Source organism: Bos taurus, chromosome 10 (genome assembly GCF_002263795.3).
Source record: "Bos taurus isolate L1 Dominette 01449 registration number 42190680 breed Hereford chromosome 10, ARS-UCD2.0, whole genome shotgun sequence".
NCBI lineage: Eukaryota > Metazoa > Chordata > Mammalia > Artiodactyla > Bovidae > Bos > Bos taurus.
The window spans coordinates 27,032,684-27,056,409 of record NC_037337.1 but is presented as its reverse complement, the minus strand read 5'-3'; the positions used below and the strand labels follow the sequence as shown (position 1 = coordinate 27,056,409).

Genomic DNA, 23,726 nt, shown 5'->3' with positions numbered 1-23,726 from the left:
TCAGTTCAGTCACTCAGTCGTGTCCAACTCTTTGCGATCCCATGAATCGCAGCATGCCAGGCCTCCCTGTCCATCACCAACTCCCGGAGTTCACTGAGACTCACGTCCATCGAGTCAGTGATGCCATCCAGCCATCTCATCCTCTGTTGTCCCCTTCTCCTCCTGCCCCCAATCCCTCCCAGCATCAGAGTCTTTTCCAATGAATCAACTCTTCGCATGAGGTGGCCAAAGTACTGGAGCTTCAGCTTTAGCATCATTCCTTCCAAAGAAATCCCAGGGCTGATCTCCTTTAGAATGGAATGGTTGGATCTCCTTGCAGTCCAAGGGACTCTCAAGAGTCTTCTCCAACACCACAGTTCAAAAGCATCAATTCTTTGGTGCTCAGCCTTCTTCACAGTCCAACTCTCACATCCATACATGACCACTGGAAAAACCATAGCCTTGACTAGATGGACGTTTGTTGGCAAAGTACTGTCTATGCTTTTGAATATGCTATCTAGGTTGGTCATAACTTTCCTTCAAGGAGTAAGCGTCTTTTAATTTCATGGCTTTAATCACCATCTGCAGTGATTTTGAAGCCCAAAAAAATAAAGTCTGATACTGTTTCCACTGTTTCCCCATCTATTTCCCATGAAGTGGTGGGACCAGATGCCATGATCTTTGTTTTCTGAATGTTGAGCTTTAAGCCAACTTTTTCACTCTCCTCTTTCACTTTCATCAAGAGGCTTTGTAGTTCCTCTTCACTTTCTGCCATAAGGGTGGTGTCATCTGCATATCTGAGGTTATTGATATTTCTCCCAGCAATCTTGATTCCATGGACTGTAGCAAACCACTCTGTCCTCCACTCTCTCCCAGAGCTTGCTCAAATTCATGTCCATTGAGTTGGTGATGCTATCTAACCATCTCTCATTCTCTGCTGCCCCTTCTCCTCCTGCCTTCAATCTTTCCTAGCATCAGGGTCTTTTCCAAATGATTTGGCTCTTTGTATCAGGTGGTCACAGCATCAGCGCTTCAGCTCAGTCCTTCAGGACTGATTTCTTTTAGGATGGACTGGTTGGGTCTCCTTGCAGCCCAAGGGACTCTCAAGAGTCTTCTCCAACACCACAGTTCAAAAGCATCAATTCTTTGGTGCTCAGCTTTCTTTATAGTCCAACTCTCACATCCATACCTGACTAATGGAAAAACCATAGCGTTAACCAGATGGACCTTTGTTGACAAAGTAATGTCTCTGCTTTTTAATATGCTGTCTAGGTTGGTGTTATATATATATATAGTATAGTGAAATCGCTCAGTTCAGTTCCATTCAGTTCAGTCGCTCAGTCGTGTCAGACTCTTGGCGACCCCATGAGTCGCTATAGTGAAATTACTCAATCGCATCGAACTCTTTGCGACCCCGTGGACTGTAGCCTACCAGGCTTCTCCATCTATATATATACACACACACACACATATATATATCCTGAAACTGTAAAACATAGACGACAACATGGGAAATAAGTTCCTTGGCGTTGGTCTGCCAATGATTTTTTTGGATCTGACACATAAAGTACAAGGCAGCAAAAGCAAAAATAAATAAGTGGGGCTATATCTAAAATAAAAGCTTCTGTACTGTGATGAAAACTTAACGAAGTGAGAAGACAACCTATGTGATAGAAGAAAACATTTGCCAACTATATACCTGATAATATCTAAAATATATAAGGAACTCACATGACTCAAGAAAAAAAATAACAATTTTTAAATAGATACTTATGGATGTATTTCCAAGAAAGGTATAAAAATGGTCAACTGATACATAAAAAGGTGCTCGACATCACTAATAATCAGGAAAACACAAATCAAAACCAAGAGATACCATCTCACACCTATTAGAACCGCTACCATCAAAAAGACAAAGGATAATAAGTGTTTGTGAGGATGTGGAGAAAAAGGAATCCTTGTGCACTGTTAGTGGAATGCAAACTGGTACAGCCACTATGGAAAACAGTGTGGAGGTTCCTCAAAAAATTAAAAATACAGCTATCATATGATCCAGCAGCTCCACTTCTGCATATATATTCAAAGAAAATGAAATCATTATCTCCAAGAGATATCTGAACCTCCATGTTCATTGCAGCAATTTTGACAATAGCCAAGAATGGAAACAATCTAATTGTCCATCTATAGATGACCAGATCAAGAAGATATGATGTGTGTATGTATATATATATATATATATATATATATACCATATATATATGGTATAATATCATTCAGCGATGAGAAAGAAAGAAGTATAGCCATTTGTAACAACAAAGATGGACCCTGAGGTTATTGTGCTTAGTGAAATAAGTCAGAGAAAGACAAATACTGCATTAAATCACATCTATGTAAAATCTTAAAAAGTTGAACTCAGGAATCTAATGTATATCATAGTGATTATTGTCAACAATTCTGCATTATATACTTAAATTTGCTAACAGAGAAGATCTTCAATATTCTGGCCACCAAAGAGAAACAGTAATTATGTGAGTGAATGCAGGTGTTAGCTAATGTTATGGAGGCAATCATTTTGTAATATATCAGTTCAATTCAGTTCAGTCGCTCAGTCATGTCCTACTCTTTGAACCCCATGAATCACAGCACACCAGGCATCCCTGTCCATTGCCAACTCCCAGAATTTACCCAAATTCATATGCATCGAGTCGGTGATGCCATCCAGCCCTCTTATCCTCTGTCGTCCACTTCTCCTCTTGCCTCCAATCCCTCCCAGCATCAGAGTCTTTTCCAATGAGTCAACTCTTCGCATGAGGTGGCCAAAGTATTGGAGTTTCAGCCTCAGCATCAGTCCTTCCAATGAACACCCAGGACTGGTATCCTTTAGGATGGACTGGTTGGATCTCCTTACAGTCCAAGGGACTCTCAAGAGTCTTCTCCAGCACCACAGTTCAAAAGCATCAATTCTTTGGCGCTCAGCTTTCTTCACAGTCCAACTCTCACATCCATACATGACCACTGGAAAAACCATAGCCTTGACTATATAAGTGTATCAAATTAATACATTGTATATTAAAAAGCAGAGATATTACTTTGCCAACAAAAGTCCATCTAGTCAAGGCTATGGTTTTTGTACTTAAAGAGTACAGTGAAGTACAGAAGCTACATAAAGATGAAATAGAGAAAATAGAACCAGGTGCTAGAAAGTGGTCATCTCTCCAGTTTATGCTACTCCAGCACACTGCCCTCGCTGCTCTTCCTCTGACATGCTAAATGTACTCCTACTCTTCTTCCTGGCATTAGCTGTTTCTTCTGTCTGAAAACTCTCTCAATCTCTTGGTTTTTTACCACATTTTTTTCAAGCTTCTGCTCAAATGTTAAGTTCTCTGATAGACTTTCCTTTAAATCCTATTTAAAATTACAAGCCCCCCAAAAAATAAATAAATAAATAAAATTACAAGCCCTACCCCACAAGGGTTAATAGTCAGCTGCTGGGAGCCACCACGGGAGATCCCACCCATGACAAAGGTCATGCAGAAAGAACCTGACAGGCAAAGGCAGATCAGGCCTCAAGGGACCCCCTGAATCTGCTCGAGCATCTACCCCAAACCAGAATCTGTCTGCCTTACTATTTTGTGCCTTTCACCAACTCTTCTGACATTAACAGCGGGCTGTCCCCGACCACCTTTCTCTGGAAAAAGTCAACTTAGGGCTCTAATTAATAAGTCTCCTGGGCATGATAGGAGTGTTTCAATTCAAACCCCTCTGATGGCTTTCTAGCTTGCCTGACAGGTTTATCCATACTCTTGCAATCAACACACATGATTGTTCACAACTCCCCAACCTTGAAAGGCATGGGAAGCCAAAACATTCTAAAAGTCCTAATGAGCATAGAGTCCTTTAAGGGATGAAAAATTATTAGAATAGATAGTACTGGTAAAGGGCTTCATTATTGGGCCAACGCTTGCTGCCAAGTGCTCATATCCCTTATCCATGTGCACCTGGGAGTGCATTGGTTAACATAGTTGGAATGTAAGAAAAACAAGCAGAAGCCTTGGAATTAACCACATCAGACCTTTGAGCTAATTGGTTCTTTCTTTGTTGTGACCCACTGCACCCTTGCTCTATGAGAATGTAACTCTGTTTAGCACTTTCTGAGGCTGACATGGATTAGAAATATAAAGAAAAAACACTTCAAGGGAAAATAAGTTTTCTGGTTGAACAGCCTTTGTCAAAAAAGGGTCATAAAATGTCCACAGGCCTCCAAGGCCAGAAGATATTGTACACAACATTGTTTATGGGAAAGGTATGCAGAAAAAATCCTGGTTTTGATAAAGACAAAACAGATGTAATATTTGGGCTGACTCTGTATGACTTTGCGTCTTTTATTTCCCTCTATGTACAAGTCAAAGTATAAAAGTTCCTTTTGAAAATAAAGTTAGGGGCCTTGCTCACTGAAGCTTGGTCTCCCCGTGTCATTCTTTTTTTCTTTTTCCCTCCTTTTCTCTCTCTGTTCTTCTTTCAGGATGACTCCTTAGAACAAGAGCTTTATTGACTTTCTGTGTTAATCAAGGAAGATCAAGCCTCTTTCTCTTCTCTTTATTCTTTCTCCTTTATTCTCTTATCATTCGACCCTGGACTATCAGGTTTCAACCCATTGTAAGATCCATGTCATCTCTCTCTTGCTGACACCATCTTTCCTGAGGGTACCCTAGGATCCTGCTGGGGCTGGACCCTGGCAGTCAGCCACCTGTTACTCTGGTTAAGCCATTAGAAAATCACCATGGGAAAAGAATAAAAGCTAAATATAGCAATACAACATAACCCAAATAAAAGTACATTATTGGGTTGATTAGTTGGAGTTGTCATACCCCGCTACGCTAAGGAAAAACATAGTGTGGCACTTGGAACACTGGGTCAGCACAAGTTCAGAACACTGCTTGTGCAAACACTAAGATGTTTTCCTAAGGCATATGAGGGTCTATGACCTCTAGCTAGGTGATAACCCTTGTACAAGAAAATAACAAAGATAGTTTAAAGTAATCAATAAAATTGGAGACATGACTGGGGACACAGAAGGCTGACATCATTGTAACACAACAGATACTTTCTGCTTGCCAAGACACTAAATAAAAGTGATGAGGCTCCAAAGAGTCCCCTAGTCCCATCTTTAAAGCTTTAATTCTGTCTCTAAGTTTCTTTTTCCCAGACTGTGCATCAGCCACTTTCAATCCCTACCTGCTGGGCTGGCTGCAGCACTACGCCATTTATAATCCATCCCACTTCCATGTTCCATTTTTCTCGAATGAAAAGAAAAAGTTATTATTTAAGTTATTCACTTACTAATTTTGTTTATTTTCTGTTGCTCCCCAACCTCAATTGAATTGTTCTAGGTAGGCAGGAAATTTTTTCTGTTTTTAAAAACAGGCTGTATCCTTACTGTCTGTTCAGCACTTAATAAACAATTGCTTATTTGAATAACCCTAGGTAATGGCATGGAGAAGGCAATGGCACCCCACTCCAGTACTCTTGCCTGGAAAATCCCATGGACGGAGGAGCCTGGTAGGCTGCAGTCTGTGGGGTCGCCAAGAGTTGGACACGACTGAGCGACTTCACTTTCACTTTTCACTTTCATGCACTGGAGAAGGAAATGGCAACCCACTCCAGTGTTCTTGCCTGGAGAATCGCAGGGACGGCGGAGCCTGGTGGGCTGCCGTCTATGGGGTTGCACAGAGTCAGACACGACTGAAATGACTTAGCAGCATACCAGTCTTAGCCCTAAAAATGCAACTTTCCAATGACTATCATAAAATAACAGCTGAAATGTCTCTAAACAAAAAATTTGAGAATATTAGTGAGGAAAATTTGTTTTTCTCTTTCTTCAAAATAGAAAGAGTCAAATGGTATATCTTTTCATTTTAACTATTACAACGACCGCTACTATTTTTTAATTATTCCCCAGGAAATTTTTGCAAAACCTTGTTCGTGAAAGCTCAAGAGAAGATCAGAACTTACTCCACAAGTGCGCTATTCCTCAAGGAATAGCAGGGCTTGGAATTTCATTGTAAATAAAGACAATTCAAAACCCATCTCACATGCTGAACAAATACTTTCAAAATATCAGGGTGTGGCTCCCAAATCTCAAAAGGCCATGATGCAAGGAAATGAATATAGACAACATCTTCATCTGGACTTGCATCTTGACTATAAATATGACCCCTGAAGCTGGGGAGAAAAAATTCTTTTAAAATTCACTCTTTGTTTCTCATGGCAGGTTACAAACTGGATTGGCCATCTTATCAGAAGTCCCTCACATGCTATGGGAATATTTTATTTCCCGTCTCTGACTTTTCTTCTTGGCACACATCCAAGGAGTGAGTTAAATTTTTGCATGCCCTATTTCAAATGCTGAGATTTTTGCATACATGGATTTACTGACAAGTGTTTTCTTCTTGTTCTAATATTGTAAATATCTGATTACAATAAAATTCAGAGAATTTTAAAATATTAATTTTCTCTTATTTTCCTGAGCTTTAGGAAATACACCTAATTTTCTGACTCCTTTAAAATACTAATGGGTATTGTTTACAAAGAGACCTGAGGATTTTATTTTTTAAATGTATAATGGTAAATTACTGGAAGTGGATTTATTATGAATATTATATTTTGTTTTTTGTTCAGTAGAAATAATATGACAAATCTCGGATTCCACTCTGATATCACAGCTCTCCAACCCACATACTGCACTCAGACTCACTAATTTTGTGTCTTCCTTAAGTGATAAAACACCATTCAGCATCTGTATGTTTCCTGTTTCTTGCATTTGTAGGATATTCTTTGGATTGTGACTTTATACAGTTAGTATTCCCAAGAAATACTGTAACAGGAGACCCAAACAGGGTGAGTATTGACATCGATTTGACTTGCCACTGTTAGGCTGCCATTGTCAATTGCATTGCATGCTCAGTCACTCAGTCATCTCTGACTCTTTGCAATACAATAGACCGTAGCCCGCCAGGCTCCTCTGTCCATGGGATTTTTCCAGGCAAGAATACTGGAGTGGGTTGCCATTTCCTCCTGCTAGAGATCTTCTCAACCCAGAGACTGAATGCACATCCCCTGTGTTTCCTGCATTGCAGGCAGATTCCTTACTGCTGAGCCATCGGGAAGTCCTTGTCAGTAAAAATGAGCAATTTCAATATAATCAAACAGGGTTTCAAGGTATCAGGACACACACTGCCATATAAAAGACAAAAATTAAATGAGTTTTAAAAATTCAGTCAAATGAGTTATGAAGCTACCACTAAGATATGTGTGTTAGCTGAGCTTTTTCTTCAATAAAAGCAGCAGAATAATTTGTGTATATCTAAGGGCAATTTTGAAGCTTATTCATATGAATTGCCTCTTAATGTTATGCTTTTTCTCTTTGTTTCTGCATATTTTGTATTCCCTGTATGTGCTTAAGTACAATTTATATGTTCTTAAGTGAAAGATATTCTCATTTACAGTGACTAGCCAAGATTCACTAGCTCCATAGCTTCAGTTTCTAGACAAGATGACATTTATTCTTTCTCAGCTACTGTACAAAAGCTTCAGTTGAGAAAAATCATACAATTATTCATGACAAAAAATCTGAAATAATCTTCTTTTACAAAATCTTGCTTCACAACTGCAATAGATCAAAGGAGACTGTCTTTGAGGACAAAATACACACACACACACACACACACACACACAGAAGCACCTGTGTGCCACCTGATATAATGTGATTGCCCTGGAATTTCTTTGGAAAGAATGATGCTAAAGCTGAAACTCCAGTACTTTGGCTACCTCACGCGAAGAGTTGACTCATTGGAAAAGACTCTGATGCTGGGAGGGATTGGGAGCAGGAGGAGAAGGGGACGACAGAGGATGAGATGGCTGGACGGCATCACTGACTCGATGGACGTGAGTCTGGGTGAACTCCGGGAGTTGGTGATGGACAGGGAGGCCTGGCGTGCTGCGATTCATGGGGTCGCAAAGAGTCGGACACGACTGAGCGACTGATCTCATCTGATCTGATGAGAACAAACAGATTGAGCTACCAGCTTGCATTCAGACTTGATAAAAGCTATATATCCCCATGAACAATGAGAATACATAAATAGCAGTCCTTTCACTTTAGGTGCCAAATGTGATAGCCAAAAGGAGGCTTCTAAGAAAGCAAGACATAAAGCTTTGATTCAATAATTGCAAACTAGGGGGAAGAGGGGAGCAAGAATGATTAAGCAAGATATTCCATGTCAAGATTGTCTCAATAGAAGACGCCTAGAATGAGTATAAAAATGTTTCAGAGGTTATGTGTAAATAAGAGAAAAAGAGACCAAACATTGAAAGCAGCTATGAAAATAATGGAAATGCCATGCACACAAATCAAAATCTTTTCTCTATGTCACAACTTTTTTGCAGCAAAATGGGCCAAGTCTAGTCACATTTAACAGGGCAATCACTCCGAGTAGTTGCTCTCCTTAAGGTCCGTTGCCCCAAGTGGTATATCTAGTTTGCATGTTCAGTAGAGAGTGAGTATCAAAATTTTCAACCTGAGATATTTAGGTGTCAAAGGTTAGGGCTCTTATGCTGTGGAGCTGAATCCAACAGGCCAGACAGAGAAAAAACATTCTTGTACACCAAACATGTTTAGTACAGTCACATAATATACCACCTGTGCTGGTACCAGAGAACCTCTTTTCATCATTACTTAACAATGTCTTCAGTTCAGTTCAGTCGCTCAGTCGTGTCCGACTCTTTGCAACCCCATGAATCGCAGCACGCCAAGCCTCCCTGTCCATCACCAACTCCCGGAGTTCACTCAGACTCACGTCCATCGGGTCAGTGATGCCATTCAGCCATCTCATCCTCTGTCGTCCCCTTCTCCTCCTGCCCCCAATCCCTCCCAGCATCAGAGTCTTTTTCAATGAGTCAACTCTTCACATGAGGTGGCCAAAGTACTGGAGTTTCAGCTTTAGCGTCATTCCTTCCAAAGAAACCCCAGGGCTGATCTCCTTCAGAATGGACTGGTTGGATCTCCTTGCAGTCCAAGGGACTCTCAAGAGTCTTCTCCAACACCACAGTTCAAAAGCATCAATTCTTTGGTGCTCAGCCTTCTTCACAGTCCAACTCTCACATCCATATGTGACCAGTGGAAAAACCATAGCCTTGACCTGACGGACCATTGTTAGCAAAGTAATATCTCTGCTTTTGAATATGCTATCTAGGTTGGTCATAACTTTCCTTCCAAGGAGTAAGCATCTTTTAATTTCATGGCTGTAATCACCATCTGCAGTGATTTTGGAGCCCAAAAAAAATAAAGTCTGACACTGTTTCCACTGTTTCCCCATCTATTTCCCATGAAGTGATGGGACCAGATGCCATGCTCTTCGTTTTCTGAATGTTGAGCTTTAAGCCTACTTTTTCACTCTCCACTTTCACTTTCATCAAGAGGCTTTTTAGTTCCTTTTCACTTTCTGCCATAAGGGTGGTGTCATCTGCATGTCTGAGGTTATTGATATTTCTCCCGGCAATCTTGATTTCAGCTTGTGCTTCTTCCAGCCCAGCATTTCTCATGATGTACTCTGCATATAAGTTAAATAAGTAGGGTGACAATATACAGCCTTGATGTACTTCTTTTCCTATTTGGAACCAGTCTGTTGTTCCATGTCCAGTTCTAACTGTTGCTTCCTGACTTGCATACAGATTTCTCAAGAGGCAGGTCAGGTGGTCTGGTATTCCCATCTCTTGAAGAATTTTCCACAGTTTATTGTGATCCACACAAAGGCTTTGACATAGTCAATAAAGCAGAAATAGATGTTTTTCTGGAACTCTCTTGCTTTTTCCATGACCCAGCGGATGTTGGCATCCAATGTCTTAAACAAGCACAAAAAGAAATATTCCCTGTATCCTTTCTTTGTTCTCAGTGAGACAGAACCTTTTGAAATTTCATTTGCTATTATTATCAATATCACTAATTACAAAAAACTAATTTTACATAATACTTTAGAAATTCCACATATGCTGATATGTATGTACTCTTCTTTTTTATGGTAAATAGATGAGGAAACACACATAGAAGGTTAAGTGACTTACTCAGAATTACAAATTTTACACTTATGTGTTATCCAGATTCCCAATCTAGTTTAATGTTTGTGCCAAACCATGTTCTTATTTATATTGTTATTTGCATCTTATCAAAATGAAGGGCTTCCCTGGTGACTCAGTGGTAAAGAATTCACCTGCCAATGCAGGAAGATATCCTGGAGAAGGAAATGACAATCCATTCCAGTATTCTTGCCTGGGAAATCCCATGGACAGAGGAGCCTGATGAGCTATAGTCCATGAGATCACCAAGGAGTCAGACATGACTACCTGACTAAACAACATCAAAATGAAATCATACTCTTGGACAATAGGTTATGATGATCACAGTTTGGGTGCTTCAAAACAAAACTCATTGTTTATTACTTAAACCCCTCAAAATGGTAATGAAGTTAGGATTTTTCAGGAACAATCAGTATACTCTGTTAAAGTTCAGTAACTTCTGTCATCCCATGTCTTCCAGACTAATGAATGTGTCCAGCAGAGAAACCACCCACTCTGTTACCCACTTTATCCTCCTGGGCTTTCCCTCAAGCCCAGAAATGCAGCTCCTCTACTTCGGACTCTTCTCAGCCGCCTATATCCTGACCCTGATGGGGAACACAGCCATTGTCTGTGCTGTGCGGTGGGATCAGCGCCTTCACACCCCCATGTACATCTTCTTGGGGAATTTCTCTTTCCTGGAAATATGTTATGTCACCACAACCATCCCTAATATGTTGGCCAACTTTCTGTCCTCAAGCAAGTCCATCTCCTTCGTGAGTTGTTTTGCACAGTTCTACTTCTTCTTCTCTTTCGGGTGTGATGAGGGCTTCTACCTTTGCATCATGGCCTTTGACAGGTATCTTGCCATCTGCCGTCCTCTGCATTACCCACGCATCATGACTAAAGAGCTCTACACTGGCCTTGTCACCTTTGGGTGGTCCTGTGGGTTCATTCTCTTCCTAACCCCTGTTGTTCTCATTTCACGGTTGCCCTTTTGCAACCCAAATATCATCGACCATTTTATGTGTGATCCTGTCCCATTGATGATGCTGTCCTGTTCTGAAGACACCACCACGCAACTCATTTACTCTGCTTTCAATGCTGTTTTCATGACTGGCACCTTTCTCTTCATCCTTTGCTCCTATGCGCTAGTGATTCTGGCTGTGTTAAGGATGCCCTCAGCAGCCAGCAAACGCAAGGCTTTCTCCACTTGTGCTTCTCATCTGGCTGTGGTAATTCTGTTTTTTGGCTCTGTTATGCTGATGTATGTCAGTCCTGGATCAGGACACCCAGTGAAAGTGCAAAAAATTGTGACCTTATTTTATTCTGTAATAACGCCCCTCTGCAATCCTCTAATTTATAGCCTCAGGAACAATGAGATGAAGGCTGCTCTAAAGAAAGTCTTTTGGGCTGAAATATCTGTTCTTAAAACATAAATCAGAAGTCATATGAACTTAGTTGCAACACAAGCTATCTGTCTGAATAAGACACAAACAGGATGGTTTTCTAGAAAACTTAATAATAATTTTGGTTAAGGAACTGTTACAATAAAGCCTACTATTATCATAAAAGTCACCCACTACATAACAGATTAGTCTTTTTTAAGAAATAAAATTGTCTTAAGAAAATTGATCTTTTCATTATAACCAAGCTTCTAAAAGGAAGTATAAATCTGCTTTGTATTTCAGAATTGAAACAATATATAAGGATTCAACAGGATTCCTAAACTTATTTTGATATTTACACTGCAAAATATTCTCCACTGGTAGTGACTGAGTAAAAGGAAGGATTACTGTATGAAATAAGTAGAGCCTTACAGGTGTGATATTTTCACTCTGCTCCAAAGAATAATTCATGTTTCTACTCTCTAAGGATCATAAAGAAACAAATAGCCTTAGATGGATATTAAATAGTAAGTCAGAAAGTACTCAAAATAAGAATTAGGAATTTAGTGGCCAGGGTTTATTCAAATAGTATTAAGATATATGCTAAATGTAAAGGGCATTAGTCAGGACTTAACTCTCTTTGCTGCAAATCCAGTGTCAATTGATAGGTTGTAGGACCATATTTTATTTCAATATTTTTGCCATTTGACATATTTAAGTATTATCCAAAATGTGTCTAAAGATCTTCTCTTTAAAATATATAATTACAAATGTTGGTTTGATTATGCATTTTATTTTCAACCCTAGTACATATTATTTAAATATGATTCTAAGAATATAACAAAGAAATAAAGTGTAATTTAAGGGAGCCACCTTTATAGCCTTCAGAAAATCATCTATTCCACAAAGTGAAGTACAGCTGTAATTGGACTTCCTTTAAGAAAGAACCAAGAATTTAAGGGTGTCTGGACATGGAGGGACAGAATTTCTGGGGGTTCAATAACAAGTTTTCTCTGTCCTATTTCACAAAGTGGACTGAATGGGTGAACAATTGCCTGGACAAATTATCTACCTAAGCAAAAATGCTTAATTAAGAACATTATCCAAAATAAAGATGCCGTTTCCCCAATTATTTTAACTATTATTTCTTTCTGAGTGCTTATGGTTTGTTCATTCTACAGTCGTCCAGCTTTCTTAGAGCAGATAGGGAAAAGAGATTAAAATGTGTAGTGAATAAAATGTACTCTTGTTTCTAAAGGTTTGTGGTTTCTGCATTTGTAACTGATTTTGGGATAATAATTAACTAAGCTTTTTGCATCTCACACTTTACATATCAGAAACACTTAGCTTGTAATTCAGGCTGCTGATACTTAAAATGGAATTAATTAATTTATTAATTAAAATGAAATGAAATTCAACTTTTTTAGTAACTTTTGCTTAATTCAGGACTTTATAAATTAAGGATATAGTGAAATCTAAATTTCAAATTTGTCTAATTTATTTTAGGAGATTATTTTCAAGGATACAAGCAAAGTCTATCCTACTCAATAAATAATTTCTTGTTTTACTACTTTCCTCAAATACTTCCCTCAATCTCACCATCAAAAAGTGACATTCTTTCCAAACCGTAAAATAAATTCTTACCTCCTCTCATACAGAGGTCAGCCTTGCAGCCTACTACCTTTATTTCAATTACATGTACTACTATGTCTAAGAATTTATCAGTTGCTAATCACTGAGCTAAACCACTTCTATAAACTATCTCCAAATTTATCAACATGCTTTTCTAGGAATAATTCATGTGAAATTAATAGGAAAGGAGGAAAAATGTCTGCTCAATTTTTTTAAGTGACATATTTAAATAAAGCAAGCAGAGGGTTACACCAAATTAAGCAAATTCATGAAGTCCTCAAAACACTATAAGTATTATGAATCTCCAAAATACATGTACTGAAATGGAGCTTTATCCAATTTTGATGGGATAACTTTATTTTCTTCCAAATCACCTTATGGAACTGTTATCACACTGAATATTTTGAGAACAGTCACTTCATTTATTATATATAATATACATTTATTTTATACATATAACAACCTTCTGGAGCAAGTTATTATCAACATGATGTTAAAAAATTAGAAAACTAACAGTTTTAGTGAGGTTCAGGAATTTCCCCAATATCACACAACTAGTAAATGGTAATGGAGCCAGACATTTACTGTAGCGGATGCTTTTGGTGAGCTTCTTTTTCAGCTGCAGTGGTACTGAATAGTTCTACATGAATTTTAACTCATACTAAGAGTGTCCCACTTGAAAACCACCACATATCTTTCAAATTTCTGCCTCAGAGTTTCTCAAAAGCCATTAGAGCCAGCCACTTGGTGGCAAGTTGATTACACTAACCCCTTCCTTTAGGGAGAAGGGGTTTATTCTTCTGAAATGTATCCTTTCTGAAATTGCCACAAGTTCTGGAGACTGGTTGTGTTTCCTTTTTGATAATTGCACACATTTTCTGTTCACAAAATAGACATCTTTCAATTCTACATCATATATGTTATAAATATGTAATCTCAAGGTGTGAAGATATTCCTAAGCATAAAACCAAAGTATAAACCATTAAAAGAAAGAGTGTGTATGTGACTACATAAAAAAATAGCTTTGGTTCAAAAAATTACTATGCACATGTATTAAATAGGCAAATGTCAAAAACGACAAAGATATTTATAAGTTATAAGAAATTATTTTAAATCAAGAAAAATGAACACATGATTAGAAAAATGTTATATACAAAAATGAAAAGGAAAAAAAGGCAAAATGACCAAAAAAATTTTTTAAACTCAACCGAATTACTAATTAAATAAAAACACATTAGAATAATGACACATTACTTTAAAATATTCATAATGGTAATTTTTATACAGAATTATAATAAGCTGTATGTGTGTATGTGTTTCAAATGTGAGGAAAATGAGCATTCTCACTATCTGCTGAGTTAGGACAACACTTTTAGAAAGCAATCTGGCAATATGGCAAATAAAAGCCTTAAAATTATATATATACATTTTGATCAGCTAATCCACTTATATTAATTCACTGTAAGAGACCATCATCACAGAACAGTTTGTAATAGAAAAAAATTGCAAAGCAATCTAAATGTCCAACAGGAGAGAACTACTTATATTACGCTGTAACCATAAAATGATTATGTTCCTAGTAGTGATTAAATCAATCAGCATTTGGGGAGAAACCAAGAGGAGAGGGAGAAAAAAAAAAAAAGATCATCGAACAGTGCTCTAAAGACAGTGTGAATGTGTGTGGAGCAGTGGAGGGAGCGAGGAAAGTTATGGGTGTAACAGGCATTTTTCATGTAATCGGGTGTCTTTGAGCCACTGCCAGGTGCCTGCTTCCAGGCCTATTAAAATTTTATTTCGAGACGCCGGCCACGATTCCTTAGTTACTGCGTTATAGTTTTCATGGTTTTTTCTCACCCGGGAGTCGCCGCTTTGAGAAATCAATTAATCTCAGGCTTTGCTGTTCCCACATCTACTTCCTGATCAGATGCTTGCACTTCCAGAGATTAAAAAGTAACTGCAGAGAAGAAAGGAAGGGGCTGTAGTAGAATCAAGCAGTCATTCCCTGAGAGGCCTCCTGGAGAAGGAGAATTTCCTGGCTTTTTTAAGTCAGCTGCCAAAATTCGTTGCTTCGCTCCTATTCCTAGAGCTTCGGTTGTTCTTTCACGTCCCAGTTCCTCAAGAGCACTGGGCGACAGAGTTATGGAGAAACGCCTGCAGGAGGCTCAGCTGTACAAGGAGAAAGGGAACCAGTGTTACCGGGAAGGGAAGTACCGGGATGCTGTAAGTGGGTACCATCGAGCTCTGCTGCAGCTGTGGGGTCTGAATCCAAGTCTGCCCTCCCCGATACCTAATCTGGGACCTCAGGGCTCGGCCCTCACACCTGAACAAGAAAACCTACTTCACACCACCCAGACAGATTGCTACAACAACCTGGCTGCCTGTCTCCTTCAGATGGAACCAGTAAACTATGAACGGGTGAAAGAATACAGCCAGAAAGTCCTGGAGCGGCAGCCTGATAATGCCAAGGCCTTGTATCGGGCTGGAGTGGCCTTTTTCCACCTGCAGGACTATGACCAGGCCCGGCACTACCTCATGGCTGCTGTCAATAGGAAGCCAAAAGACGCCAACGTCCGGAGGTACCTTCAGCGGACACAGTTGGAACTCAGCAGCTACCATGGGAAAGAGAAGCAGCTCTACCTGGGCATGTTTGGTTAAAAGAAGAAAGATACTCCTCCACTTGAACTTAGATGAACCATTAGAGACCCATCAAAGGGAAACCTGAGCCTCAGCAAGAGAAATTACCCCCACACCTCTGACTGAGGTGAACTTTTGTTTTGCTTCTAGTGCTGCACAAACTCTTCTATCACTTACATAGTCTGTGTTTTTGTTTCCCCATCTTTCTATTTATATGGCTTTTAATATATGGTATTATATATCAGAAACATTTGCCTTGAGAAATACAACCGGAAAACACTCATCAGTTATAGGTGGATTAATCATAGCTCTGGCATAGATTTTGATGATAGATGTTGGTAGATGTAGTCATATACAACGGATAAGGCTTAGCAGAAGATGAAGTAATAAGGACAGGCAGAAAGGAATGTTTTCCCTTCGTTTCCTCAGATTTCTAAAGCCAAAATGGGAAGCCCTTACACAGGTCACAAACTGGCAAATACATACTGTGAAACTAGACAATAATAAATTGGACCCACATGCCTCAAAATGAAAGATTTAAAAGTAACTACTTCATTAATTCCTTTTTCTTAATGTTCCACATACATTGAGATTCTTTATCCTCCACAAAAGTATCTAGTTCCTCTTGTTTCTCTTGATAATTTCTAACTATTGTAGCCTTGCCATTGCTCACACTCAGATCATTAATATAGTATACTTTTTTTTTTTTATTAAACCCTTCTGTCTTAAAACCCCTGGAGTCAAGCATCTAAGTATATATTTTATAACCTTTCAAAAGACCTCATGCCAGAAAACTTGTAAACGCTTGAATTTTTAAGTTGCATACCTATAGGATGCTCATTTCTCTAAGAAAGGCAGGAGTTTACCAGTCTTCTAGAAACAATACGACAAAGAGCAGGATAGAAACATAGATCTGTTTTTTACCTGTCACCTTGTATTTTGTAAGAACTCCATTCCTTAAAGAGGAGGGTAACAGTGAGGAAAGGTTCTCTTTCCTTTGTGCCTTTCAAGCACCGACAGAACTTTCTGGAAGCTTTGTTGGGCACAGGTGCAGGCTGCAGATCTGGTACAGCCATGGCTCAGTAGGAGGCTTCCTCAACCAGAGCACCTTTATCATTCTGCACACTTATTCTAATGTCCACAATGTATGAGTTGTACAAGAGTAGATGAGGCCATAATAGCTCTGCCTCTATATTTATGAATGAAAGGAATAAGTATATGTCATTAGCCATCATATAAACACAGTTTACAGACAAAAACTTCTTGGTCTTGCCAAGTGTACATGAGCTCTTCTCTCTTAATCAGTAATGTGTCTCTCTTGATGAACTAGGCTCCTCTTTGTATCTCCCTGTACTCTTAAATAGTACAACCATCAGCTTATAACAAAAAGTCTTTATACCAAATAGTCTTTTAAGTCCAAGGACACAGCTAACAAAAGAGGAATATTTTATTCCTCTTCCAAGCTTCTTAAATTTCTAAGCCTAGACTGTTGCCAAATTATGTCATGGTTGTGTGTTATCTTTGTTTGGGGCTGGTTTTGCTTTCTGATTTTCTTTTTTTCCCCCACTAAGACTTGATGTTACAGTAAGCTATGTTCTGTATCAATGAGGAAAAAATAAAGCTGATATTTAAAAATGTATTGTAAAAAAAAAAATTCTATTTCTGCCCAACTTCTTCTGAGTCAGGGATGCCACCTCTTGTCTGAGATTAACAGTCATATCAAAGTTGCTTGGGAGACTCTCAAAAGACCAGAAAATTCTCAGAATTAAATTAGTTAAATTCGCTTTCATTTGAAAATTCATTATTCAATGTACAGGGCATGTTTAGTGAGAACAAAAGAAGCAGAATGGTGAAATTAAGCACTACCTATCTCATTTCCAACAGTTTGGAATATCATCGATCTAAAGTCAAGTATAAAGTGATAAGTATATGTATTTGGCCACTTCCCTCTTCTGCCCAAATTCACAAGGAACACAGCAACACTAAGAGTCTTTATGTATGGCCTGGGGAAGGCTGTGCAAAGAGAGGGACCTGGCATCCTGGGCTATATTGCCCAAAGCTGAAACTGGTTCAACATAGCCCTTGGGGCTTAGCTGCCATACCTTCCACAATATCCTGCCTGGAACAAAGAGTGCCTGGGACGGTACAATTTGCCAGGATACACCACTTCCTGACAATGACATTCAAGCCCAGTGCTGATTTTTTTCCCAGAGTTTGAATCCAGAAACAATCAGCACCTCGTTTTCCTTGGGTATTCCTATCTTAAGCCATGATTTTCAGGCCCAAAGGACAATTTCTCTTCAGCAGAAAAATGTCCTATTTGACTAAAGTTTAGAATGTCCTGGATTATCCAAACTGGACACAGTTTTCATACCCCTAGAGCTTCACCATATAAGCTCTGCTACCCATGGACAGATCAAGAAGAACAAGAGCTGCAGTGAACTCATTGTCAACATCACAGAGGCTCGGTTGCCATGGCACCAATTCTAGGAAGAAAACACAGAGAAAGCAAATCGTAGGATGAAAAGAAAAGAGAGCAAATGTAATAATCATGAAGAGTGAAAGAAAAATATATGACGTCAAACTCACATTTGAGAGATTTGTCTGAAACTGAAACATCTAGAAAAATTCAATTTTTTTCAGGATGGCTTTCTTTCTTGGGGCAATTGACATATCCGAGAAGACTGGTTTCTGAGGTATTTCTGAAGTTAAAAAGGGAAAGAACTGATTTGGAAGGTTACATGCTAACGAACTACTAACAATAAACATTATCAATAACAAAATATTTTAAAAGGTTAGACTCACCATCAAAGCAACAAAGAATGAAAAGAAGTTTTTATAAGCAAGTCATTGAGGGAGATTAAAGATGAGCCTGCAAACACAATGTGAAAGTATCAGTGGGTCTATGACTTGCAGATACATCACTGGTGCTTCCAAAATGGAAAATTAGAGTGACCTTAAGTCATTACTAGAAAAAGCAACAGGAAGCAGGGCTACAGTAAAAGGACCTGGTTACTACTAACTCAGAATTATTTTTCCCCAGGTTGCTTTCTGCTGGAACTAGTGAACATCAGAGTGTTGGGCTACTTTCAATATTGCTGCCTTTGTCAGCTTGGATTAGAGACCTTCTGGCTGGTTTTGGACACCTGATATCTCTGTGCTAAAATAACTAAAGCTTGGAGAAGAAAGATGAAGTCTAGCACAAGGAATAGAGAGTCTAACAGAAGGAACATCTGAATCTGGTCTGACTCCTGCCTTGCTAGGAGGCATTGCGTGTTCATACTCAGTTGTGTTCAACTCTTTGCGACACTTTGGATTATAGCCTGCTAGGCTTCTCTGTCCTTGGGAGTTTTCAGGCAAGAATAGTATTACCAAGAACTCAAATGCACCTCATTGTCAAGACTACTCTGTGTCTACTTACACAGCAAAGAATAAAAAAGAATTAAAGTTCTGCCCTTGAATGGGATTTTTGCTGGAACTTTTGCCAAAGTAGCTCATTACCTTGAAAGCTGCTTATGGGCAATAACTATTTTAAACAAATCTTTGTTCACACTAGCAATCATTTTTCAGAGAAATTTGTTGTATCAAGATAAAATAAGATGTTAAGCCATAAACCAGATTCTGAACAACCTTCTCAAATATAGTGTTTGAAGTAAAACTAGTTGAGGAAGACAAGAAGCCAAAATAACAAGATTAATAGAATTTTCCCAGAGGAATAGAAAGGCATAACAATGACCAGGAAAGAATAACAGATAGAAGCCATGGGCGGATTAGATATAATTTTTCACTCTAGGCACCCTATTTGTAGAAAAAGATAAACCAAGTTGAGTTAGAGCCAAATATAAACTCTTACCCTCTGTGGGCTTCTGTTCAATCATTTTAAAAGGATGAGGCAGTATTCAAGAGTTTAATGAGCATTACAAGCTCAGTGGTAAAGAATCCGCCTGCAATGCAGGAGACCCAGGTTCAATTCCTGGGTTGGGAAGATACCCCAGAGGAGGAAATGACAATCCACTCCAGTATTCTTGCCTGGGGAATTCCATGGATAGAGGAACCCGGCCAGGTACAGTCCATGAGGGTCACAAAGTCGGATATGACTTATTGACTGAGCATGCATGCATATATATTAGGTAATGCACATGAAATCTGCTGGCATAGTAATCAGCAAATAGCAGGTACTAAACACTATCACCTAAACATAATAAAAAACCAGGTAGAGTGTTTATATCCATTGAGACAGGAGAAGACAATTTAAACCTAAGAAAACATAAAATCCTTGAGGTTGAGGGTATGATAGGAGGCTCTGAATGTTAAGTGAGACCCTAAGTTTTCTTATACTCATGAGGATTGAAAGCTACTGGACAGTTCCAGTGTGAATCAGTCCCTGCCACTGGGAGTCTACTCATGGAATGCAGACCAACTTTTAACACTGCTGTATAGACTGATAAAGATAGGCAGGGAGGTTACTTTAGTGGGTCATGGGGAAGATTCTTGGGCTTCCTCAGTGGCTCAGCGGTAAAGAATCTGCCTGCCAATGCAGGAGATGCAAGACACAGGTTCCATCCCTGGGTCGAAAACATCCCTTGGAAGAGGATATAGCAACCCACTCCAGTATTCTTGCTGGGAAAATCCCACAGACAGAGGAGACTGGCAGGCTATAGTCCACAGGGTCACAAAGAGTCAGACACCACTGAGCGACTGAACATGCTCCCACAAGAAGATACTCAGGATTTGGGAATTTGTTAAAGTGAACTTTCAACATCGTTTGAAGAAACACATATGCTAACAAGGGAGCTCTAGGAGCCTTAAAGCAACTGGTGATATCCAATATGGAGCTGGCTTTAAATCCAGAGCCTGTCTGTGGGTGTCAGAAGAGCAGTAAACTAGAGGGGCCATTACTAGGTGACAGTCTCACAGATGGACTCAGGAAGGCCTTTTCAGCTCTGAGCTCAACACTGAAAGTGAAACACACTTGGGGATTGAATGATGTGCTCTGATTGTCCCTGCTGCTCCTGAGGGATGGCCTCTAGGGACAGTGTGTGACCAGAAAGGTATACATATTAAAACGGAGAGTTTCTTGGCATTTTATTCTTTTTTTGCAGCTAAAGAGAATCCTTTGTGAGGCTCAAAGTGTGGCAGAGTGTCGCCAGGACCCCCCAAATTCTTCATCTAGGATCTTTAAGAGGGCACAAGTGGTAGCCCCTCAACTGCCTGCTGCAATGTCCACTGTGTGTATTATTGCTACAGAAGGAGGGCTGTGAATGTTCCTTTGGATTTTTATTTATAAATATATTTCATATTATAAACAAGGTAATAGATCAAATAATATATAATTTTTTACAAAATCATTCTTCCTGGTAGAATCACATCTATCCAGCATACAATTGTTCAAAAATCCCATCAGGAAATTTTGAGCTGACACTTCTCTGCTTTGCATTATTTTTCAGATAAAGAAATGATAGAAGCTAATGAGCTTCATATCACTTCAAAGGAGATAAAACTTTTGTAAGTAATCGATATTTATTTTCATTAAGGGTAATTAAGATTGACGAATTCCTGTATTTTCAGTGAAAGGAAAAATCAGCATGTAGTCTCAGGTAGAATCCACAGTGACCCAAGGCAGGGAGAGAAGGGCCCTGGGTGAATTGAACTTAGAACGGTGAGGCAGGAACAGAGGAGTTTTTAATCAGGAAAGGAAGGAAGACATTCATGAGACTACCAAGTTGTATTATAGATAAAAATTTGAAAGGAAATCTGTTGTTTCTTTCTCTTTTTCTTTGATGACATTTTCCTTTTTCTTACTTTGAATTCTGATTAACGTCTGCTCATTCAAGAGCCACTGTTAAAACATCAAAGACTCCTCACACACTCTTATTCTTACCTTAATTTTGAGGTGGGTTTACACTGATTCCGACCACAAGTGAAGGGGGAATTCCCATTCAAATATAACACCCCTGCAATGCACCTTCCTTCCACTATTTTTCTTTCTTTATCAAGTTTCTTTGCCCTGATTACACACAATCTTACCCACCATAGTCAGTTCAACTGTATTTACCCACCATAGCCAGTTCAACTGTATAAGTAAAATTATGGTCACAATAAAAAGTGTGATGGCTGTTACTATACATATTTTAGCTAAATATCAAATATTGAAAATTTAGGTTGTCTAGTTCTGATTTGATGGAGAAGGCAATGGCACCCCACTCCAGTACTCTTGCCTGGAAAATCCCATGGACGGAGGAGCCTGGTAGGCTGCAGTCCATGGGGTCGCTAAGATTCAGACACCACTGAGTGACTTCACTTTCACTTTTCACTTTCATGCATTGGAGAAGGAAATGGCAACCCACTCCAGTGTTCTTGCCTGGAGAATCCCAGGGACAGGGGAGCCTGGTAGGCTGCCGTCTATGGGGTCACACAGAGTCAGACACGACTGAAGTGACTTAGCATAGCATAGCATAGCATAGTTCTGATTTGAAGCATCATATCATCCCTTCCAATCACTGAATTTCCAGTCAAAGTCTTCTCCAATGAGCCCACCACCTGGGATGTATAGCTTATAGTTCATTTCAACTCACCCATCTGTTGGTCTTTCTGAATGAACACAAAACTCTTTTTATACTTGATCTCCCTTTGGCATTTGATGGAAGCTGCTAGTTTGGAAGATACCTGCCTCACCATCTTAATGATATACCTGATGTATACTATAGAGAGAGACTGTGAGAAATATGTAAATAATCTTTTTCTATAGTATATAACCTCAGTCACTAGCACAGCTTTCCTGAGGCTAGTCCTCCACATGCACAAGTGGAAATTTGATATAGGCAAGTGGCAGATGAACAAATTGAGTAAAATACATTAAGGAAACGCAGCTAATATATATAGCTGACTTCTGTGTAGGGAAAAAAGTTGGATTTTAGAATCAACATGCTCAGAGTGACAATAAAATTCAACGCTACATTTAGAAATATGAAGGTGTTTTTTCTTAAGGCTCTAGAACTGGAAAGGAGACGGAGTAGAATTTATTGAGATAATGAATGTTAAGTGATGGTCACAATAAATGCTTCATACATAACAGCATTTGCTGTTATGCTTACTGCCTTAGAAGTCAATTTTTTTTTTAATGTTCAGAAATTGCTTCAAGTCAGAGAGCTTCCCTGATAGCTCAGTTGGTAAAGAATCCGCCTGCAATGCAGGAGACCCCAGTTCGATTACTGGGTCAGGAAGATCCGCTGAGGAAGGGATAGGCTACCCCCTCCAGTATTCTTGGGCTTTCCTTGTGGCTCAGCTGGTAAAGAATCCATCTGCAATGCTGGAAACCTGGGTTCAATCCCTGGGTTGGGAAGAATCCCCTGGAGAAGGGAAAGGGTACCCATTACAGTATTCTGGCCTGGAGAATTCCATGGATGTTATAGTCCATGGGGTCACAAAGAGTTGGACATGACTGAGTGACTTTCACTTTCATAAAAAGTGCCAAAAATTAGGACACAGGGCAGGTCAAAGATGGTGATTTCCAGCTTTAGTTAGTAGCCTTGTTAAAACTCTTCTTTACCATAAATAGGAATTTGGGTCAAGGAGGAAAAGCTGTAGTACATGCACAATATACTTTTGCAGCCATCTGAGCTAAGAGACAAGTTTTCTCCATCTGTCTCTTGCTATTTTTCTATTTGAGAGCCAGGATCTCCTAATAAAAGAAAGAAGCCAACAAAAGTCCTTTTTTCTCTGTATCATTTTAGCTGTTGGCTCAGCAAGTAGAAGTTAAACACCAGCTCTAAGAAACTAATAGATACTGTCTAAAATGGGATTTGTGGCAATGTCTTCATCACCCTGCTTCAGTAAACAGAGCCATCGAGGACAGATATCCTAAAAAATTGTTAACTGACAACACAGTAAGGTACTCTTTTTGTACTGACTTAGTTCAACTTCATAGTAATTTATAATTGTTCTACAACATGACAAGCTTTAATATTTCTTCATTCATCTTTT

The 23,726-nt window shown here is 39.2% G+C and overlaps 2 protein-coding genes and 1 long non-coding RNA gene across 3 annotated transcripts; all 3 read left to right on the top strand.

Moving 5' to 3' along the window:
- The first annotated feature begins 10,574 nt into the window (after positions 1-10,574).
- On the top strand, positions 10,575-11,801 carry OR11K2 (olfactory receptor family 11 subfamily K member 2). The gene has a single exon (XM_002690672.3). It carries the CDS (start codon positions 10,575-10,577, stop codon positions 11,526-11,528), a length of 954 nt encoding a protein of 317 aa, XP_002690718.2. The 3' UTR covers positions 11,529-11,801.
- A 3,028-nt stretch (positions 11,802-14,829) lies between these two features.
- On the top strand, positions 14,830-16,234 carry LOC101907138 (tetratricopeptide repeat protein 9C-like). The gene has a single exon (XM_010809139.4). It carries the CDS (start codon positions 15,249-15,251, stop codon positions 15,762-15,764), a length of 516 nt encoding a protein of 171 aa, XP_010807441.1. The 5' UTR covers positions 14,830-15,248; the 3' UTR covers positions 15,765-16,234.
- A 1,993-nt stretch (positions 16,235-18,227) lies between these two features.
- On the top strand, positions 18,228-23,691 carry LOC132346355 (uncharacterized). The gene is made up of 3 exons (XR_009496162.1): positions 18,228-18,439; positions 21,191-21,248; positions 23,477-23,691. It is a non-coding gene; the product is annotated as an uncharacterized lncRNA (long non-coding RNA).
- The last annotated feature ends 35 nt before the right edge of the window (positions 23,692-23,726 follow it).

What these genes read in the sequence shown, in the direction of transcription:
- OR11K2 (XM_002690672.3), top strand. Translation starts at nt 10,575, where the DNA reads ATGAATGTGTCCAGCAGAGAAACCACCCACTCTGTTACCCACTTTATC.
- LOC101907138 (XM_010809139.4), top strand. Translation starts at nt 15,249, where the DNA reads ATGGAGAAACGCCTGCAGGAGGCTCAGCTGTACAAGGAGAAAGGGAAC.